Here is a 24,098-nt window from a genome sequence, read left to right on the forward strand (position 1 = left end):
GTGTGTGTGTGTGTGTGTGTGTGTGTGGTGTGTGTGTGTGTGTGTGTGTGTGCGCGTGTGTGTGTTTGTGTGTGTGTGGCCAAAAAACCACTCACACAGACACTCAAGAAGGAGACAAATTTTGGCCCCCTTCCTGCTCCACGCCTCCTGTTTCTACGCTCTGCCAAAGGGACACATGGTGTGTCACTTTGGTAGAGCGCGTTTAGATTGCGTTAAGTGAAAAGACAAAGCAATTTAAATCAAGTGATGTACAATAACCCCCCCCCCCCACACCAAAGCACATAACTTGTGCCTTTTTGCCTCGACCAGCGCACGCTTTGTGCCTCCCTTTGGCTTTCCTGTCCTCATTCTCAGCAATATTTCTTCTTTGCAGATGTACTCATCTCACGCGGAGGCCCTATTCAAACTGGGCAGTCTGCAGTGGGACCCAGCAGCTCCCACCTTGTCCTGGATGATCTCCACGCGCTCACAGATCTCCGTCTTCAGGCCCAGGATGTCCGTCTCCAGGGAGCGGATCACCCCCTGCAGCCGGCTGGCCTCCTTCTTCAGCCGCTCAATGTCCCCACAGCGCTCCTCAACCTCCCGCCGCAGGCTGTCCAGCTGGGGCGAGAGACAGGGGCACAGGGAGAGAGAGGGGGCGAGAGACACAGGGGCACAGGGAGAGAGAGGGGGCGAGAGACAGGGGCACAGGGAGAGAGAGGGGGCGAGAGACACAGGGGCACAGGGAGAGAGAGGGGGCGAGAGACAGGGGCACAGGGAGAGAGAGGGGGCGAGAGACAGGGGCACAGGGAGAGAGAGGGGGCGAGACACAGGGGCACAGGGAGAGAGGGGGCGAGAGACACAGGGGCACAGGGAGAGAGAGGGGGCGGGAAACAATGTTTGAAACCTGACGATACGATCAGAAATGCACCCCGACTCTGGCATGAATCCCCCCCCCCGCCCTCCTTCCTGCCGGTGGCCGCGCCCTCACCTGTTTCTTCATGATGCCCGACTCCCCCTTCAGGGTGAGGTAGCTCTCCTTCTCCCAGCAGAGCCTCTTCTCGTAGTCCTGCTGCATCGTCTGGAACTCCAGCTCGCTGTCCTGCTCCGCCTGCTGCCTGCTCTCCAGCGCCACCTGCTGGCTCAGCGCCGCCTCGCTCCGGCACTGCAGCAGGCCACAATGGGGGGGTCACTGTACTGCAGCCGGTCACACAGGGGGGGTCACTGTACTGCAGCAGGCCACACAGGGGGGGTCACTGTACTGCAGGTCACACAGGGGGGGTCACTGTACTGCAGGTCACACAGGGGGGGTCACTGTACTGCAGCCGGTCACACAGGGGGGGTCACTGTACTGCAGGTCACACAGGGGGGGTCACTGTACTGCAGGTCACACAGGGGGGGTCACTGTACTGCAGCAGGCCACACAGGGGGGGTCACTGCACTGCAGGTCACACAGGGGGGGTCACTGTACTGCAGGTCACACAGGGGGGGGTCACTGTACTGCAGGTCACACAGGGGGGGTCACTGTACTGCAGCAGGCCACACAGGGGGGGTCACTGCACTGCAGGTCACACAGGGGGGGTCACTGTACTGCAGGTCACACAGGGGGGGTCACTGTACTGCAGCAGGCCACACAGGGGGGGTCACTGTACTGCAGGTCACACAGGGGGGGTCACTGCACTGCAGTGAACACAGGGGGGGTCACTGTACTGCAGCAGGCCACACAGGGGGGGTCACTGTACTGCAGGTCACACAGGGGGGGTCACTGTACTGCAGCCGGTCACACAGGGGGGGTCACTGTACTGCAGGTCACACAGGGGGGGTCACTGTACTGCAGGTCACACAGGGGGGGTCACTGTACTGCAGGTCACACAGGGGGGGTCACTGTACTGCAGGTCACACAGGGGGGGTCACTGTACAGTGTGTATGGACCTGTGTCCATACGAGATGAAGACAGGGAACCCGGCACGGTGGTTCTGCTGTAAAGGCGTGACACGTCTCCTCTGGTCTCCAACACGGCGGGCGGTGAGGAGGGTGCCGCGCTGGGCCAGTGGGCGGAGGTCTTTAGGGGAGGCGTGTGTGGGCTCTGTCTGGGCAGGGGGGGTGCTGTCGGCCCACCAGAGAGGGGGGAGCATACAGCAGCCCTCCTACCAGCCAGTCTCAGGGGGGTGTTTAGCTCAGAGCATCAGAGAGGGGACCCCCCCGGACCCCCCGCCCAGTTTACTCAAACAAACACTAAAAAAATGAAAAAGGAAACCAATACAAAGCAAAGAGGAACACGACTACAAAGGAGAGGAACAAACCAGACTACCCAAACCAACGCCAGACCCCCGCCCAGGTGTGTGGGGCTCCCCCCGCCCCACCTTGGCCAGCTGCTGGGCGGTGTGCTGCAGCTGCTCCTGGTAGGAGAGGCGGAGCTCCCCCAGGGCGTGGGCGTGGCTCTGCTCCTGGGCCTCCAGCCGGGCCTCGCTCTCCTCCTGCTGTGCTGTGCTCTGGCGCTGCTGCTCCAGGTTCTTAGAATACTCCAGGAGCAGCTTCTGGCTGCTGGACGACTCTGGAGCCCAGCAGGACAGACAGACAGACAGACAGGACAGACAGACCCACAGCAGACAGGACAGACAGACAGGACAGGACAGACAGGACAGACAGCAGACAGGACAGGACAGACAGCAGACAGGACAGACAGTCACAGCACAGACAGGACAGACAGACCGACAGCAGACAGGACAGACAGCCAGACAGGACAGACAGGCATTGAAATGGACAGATAAATCAACAGACACAGGTAGACAGACAGATAGGTCAACATACATACATATGGACAGAAGGACAGACAGACTGAAAGGCAGGTCAACATGCAGACCCATCAGACAGACAGACAGACAGACAGACAGGTACCTGAATCCAGCAGCTCTTTGGAGAAGGTCTCCCTTAACTCAGCCATGGCCTCCTGATGAGCCAGCGCTGTACTCTCCGCCTCGTCTTCCATCACCTTCACACACACACACACACACACACACACACACACACACACACACACACACACACACACACACACACACACACACACTCTCGGTCTACAACAGCCCATCGGTGCTCCTGTACCAGAGTTCGGACAAAGGCTACAGCGGTTACCTCTTTTTTCCAGACAGCCAAGAGCCGGATTGTTTGTAATAATAATAACGAAAATCATAATTATAATAATTATAAAAAGAATAAAATCAATAGTTATCACAATAATGATAGTAAGAATAATTGTAATTATAATAATAATACAAATTATGTACTTCTATATATTATCCTATTTCTATAACTGTCCTGTACTTTCTCCTGCCTTGACGTCCGGGGGAACGCTCTCCTCGTATATCATAGTGGTTCATAACGAGCTCCCTGTCACATGTCCTATGAAGGACCTTGAGAGGAGAGTGGCCCCATGGCCGACAAACAGTCTGGTTCTTCCTCTCCCTCTGACACGCTCCGCCAGTAGCAGCACGAAGGACCGCCTTTCAAAGGTCTGTTCTCCAAATGTGTTTTATTACACCTGTGTGTGTGTGCGTGTCTTTTTTCTAAAACCTTTCTAAAGGGTCTCACGTAGCGTTGTTTTCCTCCTTCAGAAGGGCTTCTCTCAGAATGCCAGAGGAAATAATCAAACCCACAGCCGGTAATGTATTTTGAAGGTGAAACATTATCTGTTATATTTTATAAATATTTATAATTTTCCCCCCATTTCAACTTCGGTTTTCTTTCATGCACATAATCGAACTTAAAGTACTGACACATATAACACATCTTTAGACATAATATTCAATATCTTCATTGAGACGTGGGGGGAGGTATTTTCCAACATAAGTACACGCTGAGGCAGGGGAAAAAGAACATAAACAATGAAAACCATGAGCGTCGCTAGCAATTGAAAACATTTGGGGCTAAAGCCCAGAAGTTAGAGCCCTAGATATAGAGCCAGTTAGCCCCCTGGCTCTATATCTAGAAGGTACCTGGTTCCTGGTCTCTAGTCTACCTGGTTCCTGGTCTCTAGTCCACCTGGTTCCTGGTCTCTAGTCCGCCTGGTTCCTGGTCTGTAGTCCGCCTGGTTCCTGGTGTCTAGTCTACCTGGTTCCTGATCTCTGAGGTACCTGGTTCCTGGTCTCTAGTCTACCTGGTTCCTGGTCTCTAGTCTACCTGGTTCCTGGTCTCTAGTCCACCTGGTCCCTGGTCTCTAGTCTACCTGGTTCCTGGTCTCTAGTCCACCTGGTTCCTGGTCTCTAGTCTACCTGGTTCCTGGTCTCTAGTCTACCTGGTCCCTGGTCTCTAGTCTACCTGGATCCTTGGTCTCTAGTCTACCTGGTTCCTGGTCTCTGAGGTTCCTGGTTCCTGGTCTCTAGTCCGCCTGGTTCCTGGTCTCTAGTCCGCCTGGTTCCTGGTCTCTAGTCTACCTGGTTCCTGGTCTCTAGTCCGCCTGGTTCCTGGTCTCTAGTCCGCCTGGTTCCTGGTCTCTAGTCCACCTGGTCCTGGTCTCTAGTCTACCTGGTTCCTGGTCTCTAGTCTACCTGGTTCCTGGTCTCTAGTCTACCTGGTTCCTTGATCTCTAGTCTACCTGGTTCCTGGTCTCTAGTCTACCTGGTTCCTGGTCTCTAGTCTACCTGGTTCCTGGTCTCTAGTCCACCTGGTTCCTGGTCTCTAGTCTACCTGGTTCCTGATCTCTAGTCTACCTGGTTCCTGGTCTCTAGTCCGCCTGGTTCCTGGTCTCTAGTCCGCCTGGTTCCTGGTCTCTAGTCCACCTGGTTCCTGGTCTCTAGTCTACCTGGTTCCTGGTCTCTAGTCCACCTGGTTCCTGGTCTCTAGTCTACCTGGTTCCTGGTCTCTAGTCTACCTGGTTCCTGGTCTCTAGTCTACCTGGTTCCTGATCTCTAATCTACCTGGTTCCTGGTCTCTAGTCCACCTGGTTCCTGGTCTCTAGTCCACCTGGTTCCTGGTCTCTAGTCTACCTGGTTCCTGGCCTTGAGAGCCTCGATCTCCAGGATGAAGGTCTCGGAGAGCTCCTTGATCTTCTCGTTGTAGCGGCTGTCGCTCAGACGGAGCTGGTACTCCTTCTCCATCCTGAGCTCCTCCACCCGGGTCTTCAGCTCCTGCATGTTCTGGTTCTGCAGGACACAACCACACACACACACACACACAATATCAATGTACTGCAATATTGACCTGATGGAAAACAATGACTGAATGATGAACCAATAATTCTCCTTCTCTCCCTGTACCACCCCCCAGACCTTCTCCTCCAGGTCCGTCTTGGTGATGAGGATCTCCTCGGTGTAGGAGAGCTCCTTGTCCCTCCGGCTCTCCTTGTCCAGGATCCTCCAGACCAGCAGAGAGCCGTCCCCTGACGCCGTCAGCAGGAGCTGGTCGTCAAAGGTCACCAGCACCTGAGGTGAGAGGGAGAGAGAGGGAGGGAGAGAGAGAGGGGGAGAGGGAGAGAGAGGGAGGGAGAGAGAGAGAGGGAGAGAGAGAGAGAGAGGGAGAGAGAGGGAGAGAGAGAGGGAGAGAGAGAGAGAGAGAGAGAGGGAGGGAGGGAGAGAGAGAGAGAGAGAGGGAGGGAGGGAGGGAGAGGGGGAGAGAGAGAGGGAGGGAGAGAGAGAGAGAGAGAGAGAGAGAGAGAGAGAGAGAGAGAGAGAGAGAGAGAGAGAGAGAGAGAGAGAGAGAGAGAGAGAGAGAGAGAGAGAGAGAGAGAGTCTTTAGCCGTCTATGTAAGGCCGCCCTATTTGTAACATCTCCAAAGAATAATGAGGGTCATTTCTCAAAAAATCCAATTGGCCCCTAGAGAACGAAATGGCATGGAAATCAAACTGAACTAAATGATTGGCTGCAGCGAACAAGGCCACATCGCTGAAGCTAATCATCTCATATGAGGGAAAATTCTGCCTCCTACACCAAGGGGCTTTCAGAGCAGAAAAAGGTCCTTATTCAGGTGTAAATCCTCTTCTGTTGGGGCTCTGGCAACACAACAATAAAGGTATAGCTTTAACACGACCTTCTGCCACATGTAACCTGAGGCTCTGTGTTCATGAGGACAAGCAACCGCTATTCCTCTGGCCAACATTACACTTAGCATCGACATCAGAACCCTTTGGTCAGACCCTTTTGGTCGGACCCCTTTGGTCGGACCCCTTTGGTCAGACCCCTTTGGTCAGACCCTTTTGGTCGGACCCCTTTGGTCAGACCCCTTTGGTCAGACCCCTTTGGTCAGAACCCTTTGGTCAGACCCCTTTGGTCAGAACCCTTTGGTCAGACCCCTTTGGTCAGAACCCTTTGGTCAGACCCCTTTGGTCGGAACCCTTTGGCCGAACCCCTTTGGTCAGACCCCTTTGGTCAGACCCCTTTGGTCGGAACCCTTTGGTCAGACCCCTTTGGTCAGACCCCTTTGGTCAGACCCCTTTGGTCGGAACCCTTTGGTCAGACCCCTTTGGTCGGAACCCTTTGGCCGAACCCCTTTGGTCAGACCCTTTTGGTCGGACCCCTTTGGTCAGAACCCTTTGGTCAGAACCCTTTGGTCAGAACCCTTTGGTCAGAACCCTTTGGTCAGACCCCTTTGGTCAGAACCCTTTGGTCAGAACCCTTTGGTCGGACCCCTTTGGTCGGAACCCTTTGGTCAGACCCCTTTGGTCAGACCCCTTTGGTCAGACCCCTTTGGTCAGACCCCTTTGGTCAGACCCCTTTGGTCAGAACCCTTTGGTCAGACCCCTTTGTCCGGACCCCTTTGGCCGGACTCCCAGGGTGCACCTTGGTGACGGGGCCGCAGTGAGCCTGGTACTCGGTCCAGTCCTGCTGCAGGGGCAGGGGGTTCCGGACCACCCGGACCGCGCCGCTGGAGGTCCCGGCGAAGACGACCTTCCCGGAGCGGGACAGGGCGAGGGCCGTGTAGGTGAGGCCGTCCCCGGACAGCTCCCTCAGGACCTGTGGGGCGGGAGACCCGTCAACCTCAGGCCCGTCAGCAGACCGCGTCACACGGCCTTCTGTGATGCTTTGCATCTGCGGTTCTGTGTCTGGGATTTATCAGCAACTGGCGGTCTTCATGATGGGAGAACAGTTGGACACATGGACCTGAAACTATGGGCTGTAGATAGTGGGCGCTAGGCGCTGTATGATTATGGTATCCAGCGGTCGAGGGCCCCTCGTTATGGCTCTGCGTCCGGCCGCGGGGCCCTCACTAGCAACGCCACCGCCGCCACTCGCCTGGGAGTCCTGGATCTCCTTGAGGGAGGTTCCCGCCGCGAAGATGGTCCTGGCGTCGGAGGAGACGGCCACGCCCGCGTAGACGCAGGACTTCAGCACGTTCTCCGACTCCCGCTTGCCGCTGTGCGCGTTCCACTCGTACACAGCGCCGTCTGTACCGCACGACACCAGCCGACTGTCGTCCGTGCTCCACGCCACGGCCTGAACCTGAGCGGCCCACAGACAGACACACAGACAGACAGGCCGGCCAATAGACGTACAGACAGACAGACAGGCCGGCCGAGAGACAGACAGACACAGGAAGATAGCCCTTAACAAGGATTACTTAGTAATAAAGTTACTTAGCAGTAATAGTGATTGGGATTGGGAAGTCATTAACTTGGCTGTACAGTACATCTTGGCTTTATGTGGTCTTAACTTAGCACACTGTCCCCTAGCCTCCACCTAACCCTATCCTGTCGGGCGTACCTCACACGGTCTGATCTGAGGTCTGAACTCTGACCTTCCCATTGTGTCCCTTCAGCGTCAGCATGTTGTCGAAGGTCGTGACCGAGTAGATGTGGATGACATTCCCATTGATGGCTGCGAACAAGTGACCGCCATGGCTGAACACACACTGGAGAGAGAGAGGGAGGGAGGGAGAGAGAAGGAGAGAGAGAGGGAGGGAGGGAGAGAGAAGGAGAGAGAGAGAGAGAGAGAGAGAGAGAGAGGGACAGAGAGAGAGAGAGAGGGACAGAGAGAGAGAGAGAGAGAGAGAGAGGGAGGGAGGGAGGGAGGGAGAGAGAGAGAGAGAGAGGGAGGGAGGGAGGGAGGGAGGGGGAGAGAGAGAGAGAGAGAGAGGGAGGGAGGGAGGGAGGGAGGGGGAGAGAGAGAGAGAGAGAGAGAGAGAGTCAGGGATACGTACTAACATAGTAAAAGTACTACATTCACCTGCTTTGTGGATTATGTCACACACACACACGCCCACACACACTCTCACACACACACACACACACACACACACACACACACACACACGCCCTCACCTCGGGGCAGCCCCGCAGGGTGAACTCCTTGACGATGCGGATGTCGTCGATCAGCAGGTTCATCATCCTCAGCTTGTCGGTGAAGCCCACCAGCAGGAAGAGGCCGGAGGGGTGCAGAGACACGCTGAGGGCCTCCTCCTGGAACTCCTTGTAGAGCTCCAGCACACTGAGGGAGACCCAGGAGAAGAGCCCCGGGGGAACAGGAGAGAACCAGAGGGAACCAGAGAGAACCAGAGAACCAGAGAGAACAAGAGAGAACCAGAGAGAACCAGAGAGAACCAGAGGGAACCAGAGAGAACCAGAGAGAACCAGAGAGAACCAGAGGGAACCAGAGAGAACCAGAGAGAACCAGAGGGAGCCAGAGAGAACCAGAGAGAACCAGAGGGAACCAGAGGGAACCAAATGGAACCAGAGGGAGCCAGAGAGAACCAGAGGGAGCCAGAGAGAACCAGAGGGAGCCAGAGAGAACCAGAGGGAACCAGATGGAACCAGAGAGAACCAGATGGAACCAGAGAGAACCAGATTGAACCGGTGAGAACCAGAGGGAGCCAGAGAGAACCAGAGAAAACCAGAGAGAACCAGAGAGAACCAGAGGGAGCCAGAGAGAACCAGAGAGAACCAGAGAGAACCAGATGGAACCGGTGAGAACCAGAGGGAGCCAGAGAGAACCAGAGGGAGCCAGAGAGAACCAGGGAGAACCAGATGGAACCAGAGGGAACCGGTGAGAACCAGAGGGAACCAGAAAGAACCAGGGAGAGCCAGAGAGAACCAGGGAGAACCAGAGAGAACCAGAGGGAACCAGAGACAACCAGAGAGAACCAGAGAGAGAACCAGAGAGAACCCCAGAGAACCAGAAAGAACCAGAGAGAACCAGAGAACCAGAGAGAACCAGAGAGAACCAGAGACAACCAAGGAAAAGGATCATTAGCAAGATAACCTTTTATTGGTTGTTTTTTAAACATTTGTTTTAACATAACACAAAAATGAAGAAATTTTATCACACCAAAAATGTACAGTAGTAGTAGTAGTACAGGCGGAAGGGTCCTCCTACTGTAGTACAGGCGGTAGGGTCATCCTACTGTAGTACAGGCGGTAGGGTCATCCTACTGTAGTACAGGTGGTAGGGTCATTGTACTGTAGGCGGTAGGGTCATTCTACTGTAGTACAGGCGGTAGGGTCATCCTACTGTAGTACAGGCGTTAGGGTCTCCTACTGTAGTACAGGCGGTAGGGACATCCTACTGTAGTACAGGCGGTAGGGTCATCCTACTGTAGTACAGGCGGTAGGGTCATTCTACTGTAGTACAGGCGGTAGGGTCAGCCTACTGTAGTACAGGCGGTAGGGTCTCCTACTGTAGTACAGGCGGTAGGGTCTCCTACTGAAGTACAGGCGGTAGGGTCATTCTACTGTAGTACAGGCGGTAGGGTCTCCTACTGTAGTACAGGCGGTAGGGTCATCCTACTGTAGTACAGGCGGTAGGGTCTCCTACTGTAGTACAGGCGGAAGGGTCTCCTACTGTAGTACAGGCGTAAGGGTCTCCTACTGTAGTACAGGCGGTAGGGTCTCCTACTGTAGTACAGGCGGTAGGGTCATTCTACTGTAGTACAGGCCGTAGGGTCATTCTACTGTAGTACAGGCGGTAGGGTCTCCTACTGTAGTACAGGCGGAAGGGTCTCCTACTTGGTGTCATAGTTCCAGACGCGGACCGAGTGGTCGAGGGAGCAGCTGGCCACCAGCGGCTTGCGGATGCAGACGGACAGGCCGGTGATGCGCTTGGTGTGGAAGGAGCTGGACAGGAACTCAAAATGCGCTTGCTCCCCCTAGTGGAAGAACACAAGCAGCACATGCTTATAAGCTTTTGCATGCTGGTGATGGTGGTGACGGTGTTGGTGAAGGGGGAGGTGAATATGGTTAAGATGATGGTAAAGGTGGTGGTGATCATGGTGAGGTTGAGGGTGGAGGTGGTGTCGATGGGGATAGCGTTGTTGGAGGTGGTTATGCTGAGATGGCGGTAGTGGTGTTTGCCTCGATGGTGCCAGTGCCGGCGCTGATGACGGCAGACAGATCAAGGTGGTGCTGGTGGAGGCTGAGCGAGTGCTTCGTACCCTGCTGATCTCTGTGGAGACCAGGTTGATGGCGTAGAGCTGTCCCTGCTGGGTGCTGAGGGCCAGGGTGTCCTCCCCAGGGCTGAGGCACAGCGTGGCCACCTGCTGCTGCTGGGCCTGGCCTGGCTCGTAGGTGCACGGGTCGGGGGGGATCTGGGGCCGGAGAAACCCACCGTTAGCATTAGCATTAGCACGCAAGTAGACTGAAACAGGGCGGAGATACCCTGCTACTACAATGCAAAGGTAATCCTCTCTAGCTCGACTTGATAGAGCAAGGCACTAGGACTTAGGGGTTAGGGTTCCATGCAGAGGACGCACCTAAAGGGCGAGGCCAAAGCATCCACCAATCACATGCATTCATTGACATGTCTTCACTTCAATCCGAACACTCGACACAATGGAAATCCCTCTTCAAAGAGCGAGGCGTCTCACCAGGATCTCCCGGGCCTTGCGGTAGCTGTCCATCTCCTCGGTGTTCTCAAACACGCAGACAGTCCCGGGACCCACGGAGCACATGAAGCCCTTGGAGTAGGCCAGGATGGCGGTGACCGCGGGGGCCCCGCCGCTGGGGGTGGAGGCCCCGAGGGCCCCGCCGCTGGGGGTGGAGGCCCCGAGGGCCCCGCCGCTGGGGGTGGCGGTGGTTCTCTCCACTCTGGCTTCTCTTGGCGGCTTGTTCTCAGTGTGTCTGTATCGGGACGGACGGACAGCGCAGGATGAAGCTAAGCCAGGGATCGTGTTGATGCTACTGTGGCCGTAGGGAATGCATCATCCACAATGTGCTCTACATCCAAAGTACGGACCGTTGATTCAACGATCCATCTTTGAATTAAAATTAAACAACTACTTCTGAATCATCTGCCTTTGTGTGTTGCTTGGAGGACCATTGCCCTCGATGTGTTGGCATATTTATGACTTCATTTGCTTTAACACAGACACAGTCTGACTCTTGCTGCCCATGAACCGTACCAGACTCAAACCATGAACCGTACCAGACACAAACCATGAACCGTACCAGACTCAAACCATGAACCGTACCAGACGCAAACCATGAACCGTACCAGACTCAAACCATGAACCGTACCAGACTCAAACCATGAACCGTACCAGACTCAAACCATGAACCGTACCAGACACAAACCATGAACCGTACCAGACACAAACCATGAACCGTACCAGACACAAACCATGAACCGTACCAGACTCAAACCATGAACCGTACCGGACGCAAACCATGAACCGTACCAGACTCAAACCATGAACCGTACCGGACGCAAACCATGAACCGTACCGGACGCAAACCATGAACCGTACCAGACGCAAACCATGAACCGTACCAGACTCAAACCATGAACCGTACCAGACACAAACCATGAACCGTACCAGACACAAACCATGAACCGTACCAGACACAAACCATGAACCGTACCAGACACAAACCATGAACCGTACCAGACACAAACCATGAACCGTACCAGACACAAACCATGAACCGTACCAGACACAAACCATGAACCGTACCAGACACAAACCATGAACCGTACCAGACTCAAACCATGAACCGTACCAGACTCAAACCATGAACCGTACCAGACTCAAACCATGAACCGTACCAGACTCAAACCATGAACCGTACCAGACTCAAACCATGAACCGTACCAGACTCAAACCATGAACCGTACCAGACGTAAACCATGAACCGTATCAGACGCATGAAATGTGACCCACTTCAATCTCCTGCGGACGAGGGTTTCAAATAAAAAATCAACGAGTCTTCATCAGATCACTGATCCAAACCCTTGTTGATCAGAGTTAGACCCCCCCCCCCCCGACCTGGTCTCCAGCGGTTGGGCGGGTCTGATCCAGGCGTCCAGGTCCCAGCGCAGCTCCCCAGACTCGATCATCAGCAGGCGGCCCTGGTCCGTGCCGGCGACCACGCGCGTGCCGGACGCCCAGGCGTGGCACAGCACGGCCACGCCCTTCAGCTTGGCGGGACTCTGCCGCTTCAGGACGCCCTCACGGTAGTTGAGGAGACACACGAGGGCCGGCCCGCTCACGCACATCTGGGTGTCGTCCAGGGGGTTGAAGCTCACCTGGGATGGGCACAAGAGAACCCCCACTGCTGAACACAGTTCACAAGAGAACCCCCACTGCTGAACACAGTTCACAAGAGAACCCCCACTGCTGAACACAGTTCACAAGAGAACCCCCACTGCTGAACACAGTTCACAAGAGAACCCCCACTGCTGAACACAGTTCACAAGAGAACCCCCACTGCTGAAAACAGTTCACAAGAGAACCCCCACTGCTGAACACAGTTCACAAGAGAACCCCCACTGCTGAACACAGTTCACAAGAGAACCCCGACTGCTGAACACAGTTCACAAGAGAACCCTCACTGCTGAACACAGTTCACAAGAGAACCCTCACTGCTGAACACAGTTATCCATGTTTGTTGTCTTTATAGCTTTTAGGTGATCCTCAAGTATGTGTTTCTTTGAACATGAGATGTTGAGAGGGAGAGGGGGGGGGGGGGAGAGAGTATGTACTTGTATACCTCACCTGGTTATAAGTAAAAGAGAGAGGCAGAGAGACAGACAGAGAGAGAGAGACACTCACCTGGCTCACGGGGTCCCCATCGCTGCTGTTGACCGTGGCCAGCACCTTCTGTCTCTCCCAAAGCCACAACACCAGGGTCCAGGTCGGGCCTCCTGATTGGCCGACCAGGTACTTGGAGTTTGGGGAGAAAGCCATGCAGATGAACTCTCTGGCCGGGCCATCGCCGGCGGTCAGGAGCTTCCTCTTGCGGCCTTGCTCGTGCGTGAGGTCGTACACGGTGACGGTGGGCTTCTCACCCCTCTCCGAGACCGCCAGGTAGCGCCGGTTAGCACTGAGAGCCATGGCCTGCAAGCCCTGGCTCCTCTCTGTTCCTGGTGGAGAACATAAAGAACATCTTATCTGTAGCACACGTTTTTAACAGTCCTTTAACCTTTCACAATAAAAAAAAGGTAGAATACTCTGAATGAAATGCAGTGGGTCAATAGAGACAAAAATATTTCAAGGGGACTGATACAATGCAATAAAGACAAAAAACTGATAAAACTATTTTATAAAGTAATAAGATGAATGCATGTAAGATATTATATAACAAGTTTTTTAAAAAAGGATATACACGAAAAGTTTTCGTAGGTATTTGGAAGGTGTTTTGCACCCTTTAAAAAGCTCAACACATACCTGGGATGAATTTCTGCCATTTCTGGTCGATGTTGTAGCGGATGCAGTTGTTACCACAGGGAAAGACCACGGTTTGGTCGTCGAGGAAACACAAGTTATTGGTCACCCCTTTCCGTAAGCCGAAGATGAAATTGGACTGGGCAACAACAGTGGCCATGTCCTACTGTTACACGCAGACTACTTTGTCACAATAGAAGTGTAAATAAACGTTATTAACAGCTGAGAATGTCGCGTTTTAGAGGTAAATAACGTTGGACTTTTCTAATAACGACGAGCCAACTTCATTCATTTGAACGTATCCAGCTGTTTGCGTTCAGTGCGAATCAATTTAGGCACATTTAAAACAAAAATATAAACTTTCCTCGATCTTGGCCTGGCGTCAGAAGTTTATAACCATAAAACACGTCACGTTTAGGCGGCTCCAAAATAACACGTCGCGTAGTACTCAGATCTAGGTTGCCATGGCTACGTCAAGCTAGGCTTCAGCGCCATAGCAACCGTACAAATGGACCGATGCTACTCACAGTAGCCACTTGATGGCAGCAAATATCAAATAACAATATCATGTGGTTTATGTAAAGCGCCTCTCATGTCATTTGAGTTCATTTTATAGTTAATTATATCAACATTAGGAGGCCAACTGATATCGTGCATTACTTATAATTGATTTTAAGTATTGTCATCAGCAGGGTATAGGCCAGGCATCACCAAATGGCGGACCGGGGTGCGGGTCCGGACCCAGTGACGGTTCTGCCCGGACCCGTTCAAATTCTAATTTTAAATAAAAAACGTGCATGCGCAGCTAATCTAGTTAATACAACAGGAGCGTCATCAATAGCCAAGCCAATCAAATTGATTATTTGCCTTCCCGCACGCACTAGACTCGAGTGAGAGTGAGGAGATGAGAGATGGCTTGCTCAAAAGTGACAAAAGTAGATGGTAAAAACCGAACTTTTAAAGATGAATGGACAGACAAATACATGTTCGTTCTGCCTGCAGCCAGTTCTAAACCGCTGTGTCTCATATGCTGTGAAACTGTGGCGTTAATAAAAAATGGCAACGTTAAGCGCCACTATGAGACCAAACACGGGTCGTTTGAGGAAAGGTACCCACAAGAAGTCCGCAGTGAGGGCAAGTAAAATGATCGAACTGAAAGCACAGTATGACAGGTCTACCCGTGTCCTCACGGATACATTTACAGGCCAGCAACGAGCAAATGAGTGTTCATTAAAGATTGCGTGGATTTTGGCTCAACACAAGAAAGCATTCAGCGATGGGACAGTTGTGAAGGAGTGCTTAAATGCGGCACCAGAGACTTTACAGCAGAGACGGTAAACAAAAAGACGACATGTGTGAAAAAATCAAGCAAATACCATCGTCAGCTACGACAGCAACCAGAAAATCTGAACTATTAGTAGAGGATGTACTGGCACAGCTTGATGCAGCTGTTCAGAACGCAGTATGCGTATCCTTAGCCATTGATGAGTCCACAGATGTAACGGATAATGCCCAGCTTTTGGTGTATGTCAGATTTCTTCACAAAGAGAAGAAAGAGATGTGTGAGGACCTGTTGGGTTTAATGCTTGAGACATACACAAGAGGAGAGGATATATACAAGGTGATAAAGGAGACACTCACAAAAAGAAAGATTAATCTGAAGCAAGTAGTCTCAGTCACCACAGATTGTGCACCTGCCATGGTTGGGAGAGAGACAACCCTGATCTCATAGCCTACCACTACCATCATCCATCAGACTGTTCTCTCTGCTATTCTGTCAGAAGGGTTTGCTGAAATAATGAATACCATGATAAAACTCATCAACTTCCTCAGGGCACCCTCATCCGTTCAGCATCGACTGCTAAGATAATTTCTGAAAGAAACGGAGGCAGATGCAAATGACCTATTACTCCACAACAACGTTAGATGGCTGGGCAAAGGGAAGCCACTGGGACGCTTCTGGTCCATCCGAAAGGAAAAAGCTGCTTTCTTACAGCAGCTCAAGAGTCAAAAAGCAATACAGTTTGCAAACTTTTTGCACAAGATGGATGTGGTGGCTTATTTGGTAGACATCACCGGACACCTTAATGAGCTCAATTTAAAGCTGCAGGGTCTGAAAAATTCTGTCTGTGATTTGATTAAAAATGTCCGCTCCTTCCAGATGAAGCTGGACATTTTCAAAGAAGATCTCCAAGGAGAGTGTGAGCACTTCCCACAAATGCGGGAACAAATTCAGGGTGAGGGAGACATTTCTCCTTATGTCGGCTTCATAGACAAGCTGATTGGAAACTTTTGTCAACGATTTGACAGCTTCAAACTTGGACACCAGCTCCTCCTGCTAATCGAGAATCCATTCCTTACCAGAGAAATCAGAGGATTTTCAAAGGAGGTACAACAGACCTTCAAGTGGGCACATCCTGGATCTTTACAGTTAGAGCTCACTGATCTGCAAGCAGATATTGCTCTGAGCAGGCCCGCCGCTCCCTAGACGCAGAGTGCGGAGGGCCCCAAGTACTTGGGGGGGAACCAAAAATTATGGTTTGTAAAAAAAAATTAAAAAATAAAAATAATTATTACATTATTGATTATTGTTATGAAGAGGCCCACCGTTGTTTCCCCCCCCCCTCCCCCCCGCTCGCGTAGGGCACCGAAGCGGCCAGCAGCGGCCCTGGCTCTGAGAGCATTTTGAAGCAACTGACTGCTACTTTCTGGTTACAGATTGTGCCTGAAACGATGTTCCCTGGTCTAACCAAAATAGCACTTCAAACCTTAACCATGTTTGGATCACCCTACAGCTGTGAGACAGCTTTCTCTACGATGAACATTACTAAAACACAGTACCGTTCCAGGCTCACAAATGAGCATCTCCACATGAGCATGAGAATGGCACTAACCCCATTTAAGCCAAGATTCAAACTGCTGGCAGGACAGTTACATGCCCATTTCTCTAACTAGGAAAGGAAGTTGGAAAGGGAGGAAGGTGAGGAGAAAAGGAGAGAGGAGAAAGGGAGCTGCTCAAAGCTCTGCACTTTTCTTTTATTCATTCTGCCATGTTTTATTTTACAACACTGTAAAACCTGATAAGTTCAGAGTACTCAGAACTTTTGTTGTAACCGATTACCTAAGAAAATGTAAGTACATGTAATATATTTTTTTATTTCACTTTAATTTAAAACTATATTTCAACTGGACTCAAAATGTATGAAAGAATGACAAAATAAATAAGTTGTCTTTACTCATATTATATTTATACAAATATCTTTTAACCTCTACTTACTAAATTAATTTAATTCAATCACACTTGGTGAAGCAAAGTTCAACAAACTTACTCTAACTAATACATTTAACTTTACACAACTTAAAACTACTCAAAAGATTTAAGATTAGTGATTTGACATAATTAATAGATTTAAACTAAATTCTCAAAAAAATATACAACCTCCAATGATACAAAATAGGTTATTTATTAAGTTTTAAACAATGACATGAAGACAAAGGGCTGCTTTTTAACAACATTAAACTGAACATGTTGGTTGGTAGAAAATTTAAGTGAAAAAGTCTGACAATCAAATAACTCAGTCATCCTAAATATAGCAGAATTAAAGCTTTGCAACTGAGACATTAGTGGTCAAGCAGGGGACCTAAGTTCTGAAAATTTAAATGAAAAATCTCAATAATTATAAAAAAATCTCAATAACTTGTTTGACACATCAAACAACTACCTAATTTTAAATAAATTCACCTGAAAATGTTTACAGGCATTTGAAAACACCTTCTGCTTCCTGTAACATGCAGGGCAATGTTGACATTTATATGTGTGCTGCTCCTTTGAACCAAAACAAGCCTTCTGTAGAAGCACAGGAATGTACGGAACCTTGAAGCTTTCTGCTTAGTTTAACAAATCATTTTTCACATTTAGATTTGAATTTTTCAGTGGTTTGTTATCATCTAGACACATCAGTATTTTCTGAATGAACGTGAATGTGTAGATGAGTTTTTTTGGATACTCCAAATTCAAAGCATAGATAAGTCCAAACAACAATATAATGCATCAGCCAACCTTGGAAGATCCCTCAAAACAACCTTCCCCTTAACTACAACGAAGACCTTCTCGGTACTGAAGGGGTCCGCCCCAGTTGTGAGGAGGGCAACAGAAGTATCGCTGAGATCAGGCTCCTCTTCTTGCTGCAAAACATAATCAATGCAATTATCAGGTGTTCTAGAAGCAAGTTATTAACTATATACTCATTGGTGCTCCCATCTATTGATTTGATTTGGTGTTAACTGCCAAATTCCCTGATGTAAGTTCATAGGATCGCAGGTGTTCAATGTACAGTGATGTATGTTCTCGGCAAAGGAAAGCAATTTTATTGTTCAAAAGGAGAATCTGTTCAATTCTGCAAAACTGAGGCAGTGCTCCCTCGTATCCCACAGACACAAACATTCCTGCATCATAATCGTTCCCATCAATATTGAGCCTTTATGTTCTGTAAATCATGTTGCTGCCTGTTTTTTGTGCTACGTATTCCTTTGCAATATCAGGAAGCATGGAAACCATCACAGAGGAAACATTACACGTCTGCTGGTGAGGTTTAAAGAATGAAGGGGAACTCAGATAGTACGCCATCATAAACTGGTGTCTGTTTGCTAATGTTTTCAGCACATTCTTAACCCATTCAGACCGGATCACGCATCTGTGCGTGTTTACCTTTAAGACCGGATTGCGCATCAATGCGTGTTTACCATTAACGTTTTGTGTGTCATGAACTACACGCTTGAAAAAGCGATGCTTGCCCTCAAATCGAATCGTCCACAGGTGGATAAGTGGCCCAAAGCAGCATATGAGATTGGGATAATGTTCAACGTAGTGGTGTTTGGGGCGGAGTGAGAAACTAGGAAAAACTTCCCTCAACATTTGTCTATGGTCTTGAATCTTTGTCTGTAAAAACTGGATAGCTTCCTCTGTAAAATTCAGGGACAGCATCAACTCAACTACCTCTTTCAGATCCATAAGTACGGTCCATGCTTCATCACCCTCAGGAATTCTATCACCAATAATCAAAGGGAGCAGGCTAAGCAATGTAGCATTTTCATGACCATTGCAACCATCTTTCCAGCAAATGTTTTGTGGATAGGGTGGGGTTTGTCAACTTTGTCTGCATGCTGGTATGGAAATGACACAATTCTTTCATTTAAATACTCAAGAGTAAAGTATTTGGAACGGATCACCTCAACACACAGGGCCAGCTCTACAGGCACTATGCCCTCAAAAAGATCATGAAGGGCATCCGGTGGGAAACCAGTGATGGTATGAAAATACTCTAACCTCTGGTTAAGTACACAATCTCTTTCAACACCACATTGATTCTGATTGTCCCCATGCTTCACAGCATGCAATTCACAGTCATGGCTAGCTTTTGTCCTCAGGCTTAACTCTCCAACTTCATGGGACTGAATTTGATCGTAGGTCGCTGTGCAAAATCTGCAAAAATATTTGGCTCTGAAAGACCTCATAAAGCCTGCAAGATTGTCAGAAACTACACTCATGACAGTGCCCTTAACTACCTTGCCAATGGACTCAATGAATACACCATCTTTTTCAAGAGTACGAAGTTCTCCTAACAGAGGACCAAGTATTCTTTCATAGCCAAATCTCTCAATGTCAGAAACTTTACACAATGCAGCTAGCTGAATAGCATGCAAGTTTGACCTGTATTTGCTAGGAAGATCGGCAAATACCCAGTAAACTGCACTCAGCTTATGAGTTTTTCTTGACGTGCCAAGTGGATTGCATATTTTAAGATCACGGTGTACAAAAGAGGCATCGTCAGCTCCTCTGAGGACAGTAGTTCATTACTTTTGAAATTTGATCCATCTTGAGGGCTCGTGTAATGGCCTTGTTGTGCAGTTTTTGTTTCTTTAATTTTCTCAAGAATGTCTGTGTGTCTGAATGATTTCCTGGATCATCTCAAGAATGGAAATATGCACTGTTGTGTGTCCTGGCTCTAGCTCATATTGTACAGGCCTTACCACAGGGGAATTCTTTTCAACAAGAGTTTTCCGTCACTTAGTCGTTGATAATGCCTCACCTTTAGCCGTTGCACTAGCAAAAGTATTGTCGTCCATAACAGCACTAACTATCTCATCTAGAGATGTTTCAGTAACAACAGTGGCATAGCTCTGTAAGACCTCTCGTATCGTTTTCTTAAGGAGTGGCTGGGACAAGGAAAATATTTGATTCAAATGCTCTACAATTTCCTGAATTGCCATGTTGGATACGTGAAGAACAGTTTGCATCTTTAGAAATAATGATGCTAAATGAAGGTGCAACTGGGCTCTCAGATCCTCTGCGTCCCAGCTACTCTCACCCTCAGCATGGTCACCTAAGTTCTCCCATTGAGCAGGCCCTTCATCCACAGAGTCAGATGTTACCAGAGTACTATCATTATTTACTAACACCACATTGTCATCAAAATCTGAACTACCTCCATGGACTCTGCTTTTGTGTGCGATAAAGGATGAATAAACATTTGTGCGGTAGTTATAGTTTTTGAACGGGCATGCTACCATCTCATGCTTTCTTAAATGGCTTCTCAAATGTCCAAACAGTGTTGCCTCAGAAAAGGGGTGCTTGAAGTTGCACATGTGGCATGAAAAATATGCCTGTGCATCTACTGCTCTATCTGATCTGGTTGCATCTCTGTGAGATCGTGATTCATGAGCTTTCAGTGCATTAAATGACTGAAAAGTACAAATACAATTTTCATAGAGACACGGCAGAGGACTAATTCTGCAATAATGACTATGCAGCAAACAATGGTGGGAAAATAATTTTCTAAGGATTCTGAACACAATTTGCACTTCCACTCCATTGAATCAGCTTGCATTTTAGGCCTAACACAGTTAGCAGGCATTGAGCTGAAAATTAGCCCTGTAAAATGTAATCACTGTTCATGAAGACCCATATCCGGCTTAAAAGGCTATAGTGTTTTTTTTAGCATTCAACTATCAGTAGTACGTCAATATTCGTACCAACAATGCAGATTGAAATGGCGCCCCACTTGGTCTCCACTTCAGCCTACAAGAACAAAAACATAAATGTAAGCTTCAAACATTATATCTTGGACATAATCAGTCATGCTCATTTAATATCAGGTACCTAGGTGTATGCTGTACATCAGTGGCTATGCCTAAATTAACCTTATCAATCAACACTAGGGTTGCCGCGGTATACGGTATTACCGGTGTTGAGGCCAACACCGATTACTCGGTGTTGCACACCGGCAACACAGAGTTATTATTATTTATTTCTTCCAGTAATGAAAAAAAAGTGTAAAAATTAATAATATAATTATGATTTAGAAAATAAAAATGTGTAAAATAGGCCATAGTTCTGCTCTGTGCGGAAGAGAATTGGCGCGCTTCCTTAAAAGACCGGTAACCATTAGGGTTGGATTTAGTGATTAGTTTCCGCGATTCAGTTAGCGTCATTCCGTTCGCTAAGAGGAGTCGTTCGCGAATCGTTCGTTCAGTCGAGTTTCCGGTAGCGGTGAATCGAATCATGGAATCAACAGCTCAGACTCAACGCCTCCCTCGTTCTCATTCTCATACGTCAATATTACAACTTTAACCAAACGCAGCGGGATGGGGGGTGTAGTTGATTAATGGATGTTTAACATATCAGCAAAATAATAGACTTGATTAAGCAATGATGGTGGGGGTCCCGGGTGTTTTAGGCTCTCATAAACAGAACCCTGTGCAGCCCAAGACTAAATCTAACTGATAAAAATTAACACTGCCTTCAAAACGAGAGCTGGTTAATTGTGAAAAATGCATTAAACTGTCATCAGACAACGCGGTTATATGCTATTGTAATGACCTCACCGGTGACATAACGATGTCCAGTCATGAGTACTTGAAGGAACTTTAATGTAACAAACCAGGTCACTGAAAACCCGTAACCAACCTCAAAAAGCCACACTAACAACAACCGGTTACCAGGGCAACCCCCCAACCCGGTCCCTTCAACGTGCAAGCCCCCACCCTCCTGTTCTCCCAAGGCCCTCCCCCAGCTGACCTGATGATTCGCCCCCCACACTGATTGACAAGAAGAACATCCAATGCATGCACATAGAACAACTGGCATAACGGACAACGAAATACAATGCAACACATAACACACAAACTCTTTAAATGTCCCAGGGTCGCTACACTATAGACTCTAGAGTTTCTGGTATAAAGGATGGGACGAATTTCAAATGATAAATGTTTACACTTTATGTTGAAAGTATACTGTCGCGATTCCCATTGAAACGAATTGCGCGGTGACTAGTCTTCACAACAAGAGCTGGTAGGTTGTGAAAAATGTGGTATAAAGGCTGGGACGAATTTCGAAATATAAATATGTACAATGTATCCTTTAAATACGTCCATGCAACAGATGGCCAATGTGAATAATAGATAGCTGGCTCACTAAGCCCATTTGTTTTTTCCCCATTAAACCGGTTGATTTCTGTCTCTCATTGACTAAAATTCAACGAGAGCGTCCTAGACTCAGTCCTAGAACAGCATACGATTGGCTGGCTCTCGTGAGTCGTGACGTCTCTCAGTCGGTCCCTCCTCACCACTCACAGTGAGTGAACGAACTGTCAGCGAGTCAGCGACTAGTGGGTCTGGGAGGAGTCGAGTCTGAGAACGAACGAGAGAGAGGAACCAGTTCGGGTCGTTCGTCTTAAAGATTCGTTCATTCGAACTGATTCGTTCACGACCGAGCCAACTCTAGTAACCATAACAACGCCGGTAAACAAACCCCGCGAAGCCCAATCCCTACGAGAGCTCCCCGCGCCACGGCCATCCGGAGGCGCACAGAGCTTTTGGCTGTGATATTATATATAAAATTATATTATACTATTATATATAGAACGTTATAAGACGCTTTCACCGAGAATTGGCGCGCTGCCAGACGCTGTCACCGCGTGAGAGGAGAGTTGACGGAGAAGATGGCGGTTGACCTAGTTTCAAAGTTTATACCTTTAATGCTCGGATATACCGGTGTTGACACGAGTGTAACATGGCGACCACGGGTGTGGGCGCCATGTTCCGGAGCCGCGGGGATTCTGGGAATTGGGGTTGTCAGTTGACAAAAGGGGTTTTGTTAATTTATTCTGTTGTTAGGTTAAGTGGGGTTAACGGGTTTGGGGTCTTTATTGGTTGTGTGTTAATTGTGTGTTGTTCCATTGTTGTGTGATGTGTAGTGTGATCGGGACCATTAGTGAGAGTATTGTGGTCAGGTGTCCCGTGTTTCTGTAATGTTCGTGGTTGTTAATACAGGCAGTCCGTAGTCGTGCGGTGTATGGGGCACGGAACTGCATAATTGGTTCAATCTGGGCTCCCGTCTCGGCCTTCCCGTGCTGCTCGCCACAGTATTACTCGGTGTGAAAATGTCCACACCGCGACAACCCTAATCAACACACATTCTCAATACTGATAAATGCTGATTTATGAGTACATGATAAATCAAACTTGAAACTTGAAACAATGGAGTTGGACATATAAAAAATGACCGGGAAATTAGCTGCGCGCCAAAATGCCTACCTCCAAAAACTGGAAGGAATAAAGCTCTCTCTCTAACGCTCCAGTATTCCAGTAGGCTACGGATGGACCTGTTGGAAACCAACCGGCAGCATTTCTTTTTCCAAATTAACTTCAGATAACGTTGTGGCCCGGACATATTACTTCATTACACGGTCATGCTCTATACGTTTACTTTAACACATACACCTGCTCCTCTATAGTCACCCAAGGTGGAAACAATGCAAACTAACAGTTATTTTTGATGAAACTCTTTCATGAATACGTCGGCTAAGCTAGCGAACTGTCTTTTTCAACGGTAGCACTAGGCACGCATACGTAAAAAAGAAAACGATTTACTTACCAACCGAGAACGCTTAGAACAATAAGCAGGGCCAAACTTGTGACAATTATTGCGTCACACGATGGCGAGAAAATACCGAAGTATTCCTATGCTCGAAAATGTCTCGAGCCCGCCCGAGGGTAGCCATCTTGATGTTTCTGAAAGCCTGGAAAGACGTCGATGACGTCAGACACTACGTACGACTGGATACTCATTAATTATTATGTAGCGGGCAATGTTGACTCAAACAATTATATTCCAATAAAATTAAAACCTCATTACTCGTTGACAGAACACAAAACTTTATAGTTTGGTTGACTAAATATCAGGTTTTAAGTACTACATGTATTATATGTATAAGTTAGTAGGACTGTAGGGGTTCACAGTGTACAAATGTAAGCTTTGGCCTAAGGTCCTCATGTTATTTTGTTTGAAATGTAGTTAATACATGTAAAAAAAGGTGATGGGCAGCTCAAAGGTCTTCTGTTAATTTTTTTTCTTAAAGATGCACTTTTATTTCATTCAAAAGATTCTGAATGTTTTGCGTTACTTGAAATATAGACCCTAAGTTCAGGCTGCCCAAAGCTGTGTTTGCACTTTCAAAAGATTCTGAATGTTTTT

General features: G+C 48.9%; 1 protein-coding gene across 1 annotated transcript in view; it reads right to left on the bottom strand.

The window, feature by feature from the left end:
- cfap57 (cilia and flagella associated protein 57) overlaps positions 1-13,724 on the bottom strand; it is a gene marked incomplete at both ends in the record, with an annotated part of 23,647 nt that extends 9,923 nt beyond the window's left edge. The window contains 16 exons of the mRNA XM_079750516.1: positions 442-600; positions 971-1,144; positions 2,343-2,533; positions 2,878-2,971; positions 4,965-5,120; positions 5,247-5,399; positions 6,727-6,927; positions 7,207-7,407; positions 7,703-7,822; positions 8,232-8,397; positions 9,912-10,051; positions 10,337-10,489; positions 10,769-11,021; positions 12,167-12,426; positions 12,953-13,263; positions 13,568-13,724. Of these exons, the coding sequence (XP_079606642.1) occupies positions 442-600; positions 971-1,144; positions 2,343-2,533; positions 2,878-2,971; positions 4,965-5,120; positions 5,247-5,399; positions 6,727-6,927; positions 7,207-7,407; positions 7,703-7,822; positions 8,232-8,397; positions 9,912-10,051; positions 10,337-10,489; positions 10,769-11,021; positions 12,167-12,426; positions 12,953-13,263; positions 13,568-13,724 (2,889 nt within the window). The remainder of the gene's footprint in view (positions 1-441; positions 601-970; positions 1,145-2,342; positions 2,534-2,877; positions 2,972-4,964; positions 5,121-5,246; positions 5,400-6,726; positions 6,928-7,206; positions 7,408-7,702; positions 7,823-8,231; positions 8,398-9,911; positions 10,052-10,336; positions 10,490-10,768; positions 11,022-12,166; positions 12,427-12,952; positions 13,264-13,567) is intronic.
- Between the last annotated feature and the right edge of the window lie 10,374 nt (positions 13,725-24,098).

The sequence above is a fragment of the Pollachius pollachius genome (assembly GCF_949987615.1).
Source record: "Pollachius pollachius genome assembly, chromosome: 14".
NCBI lineage: Eukaryota > Metazoa > Chordata > Actinopteri > Gadiformes > Gadidae > Pollachius > Pollachius pollachius.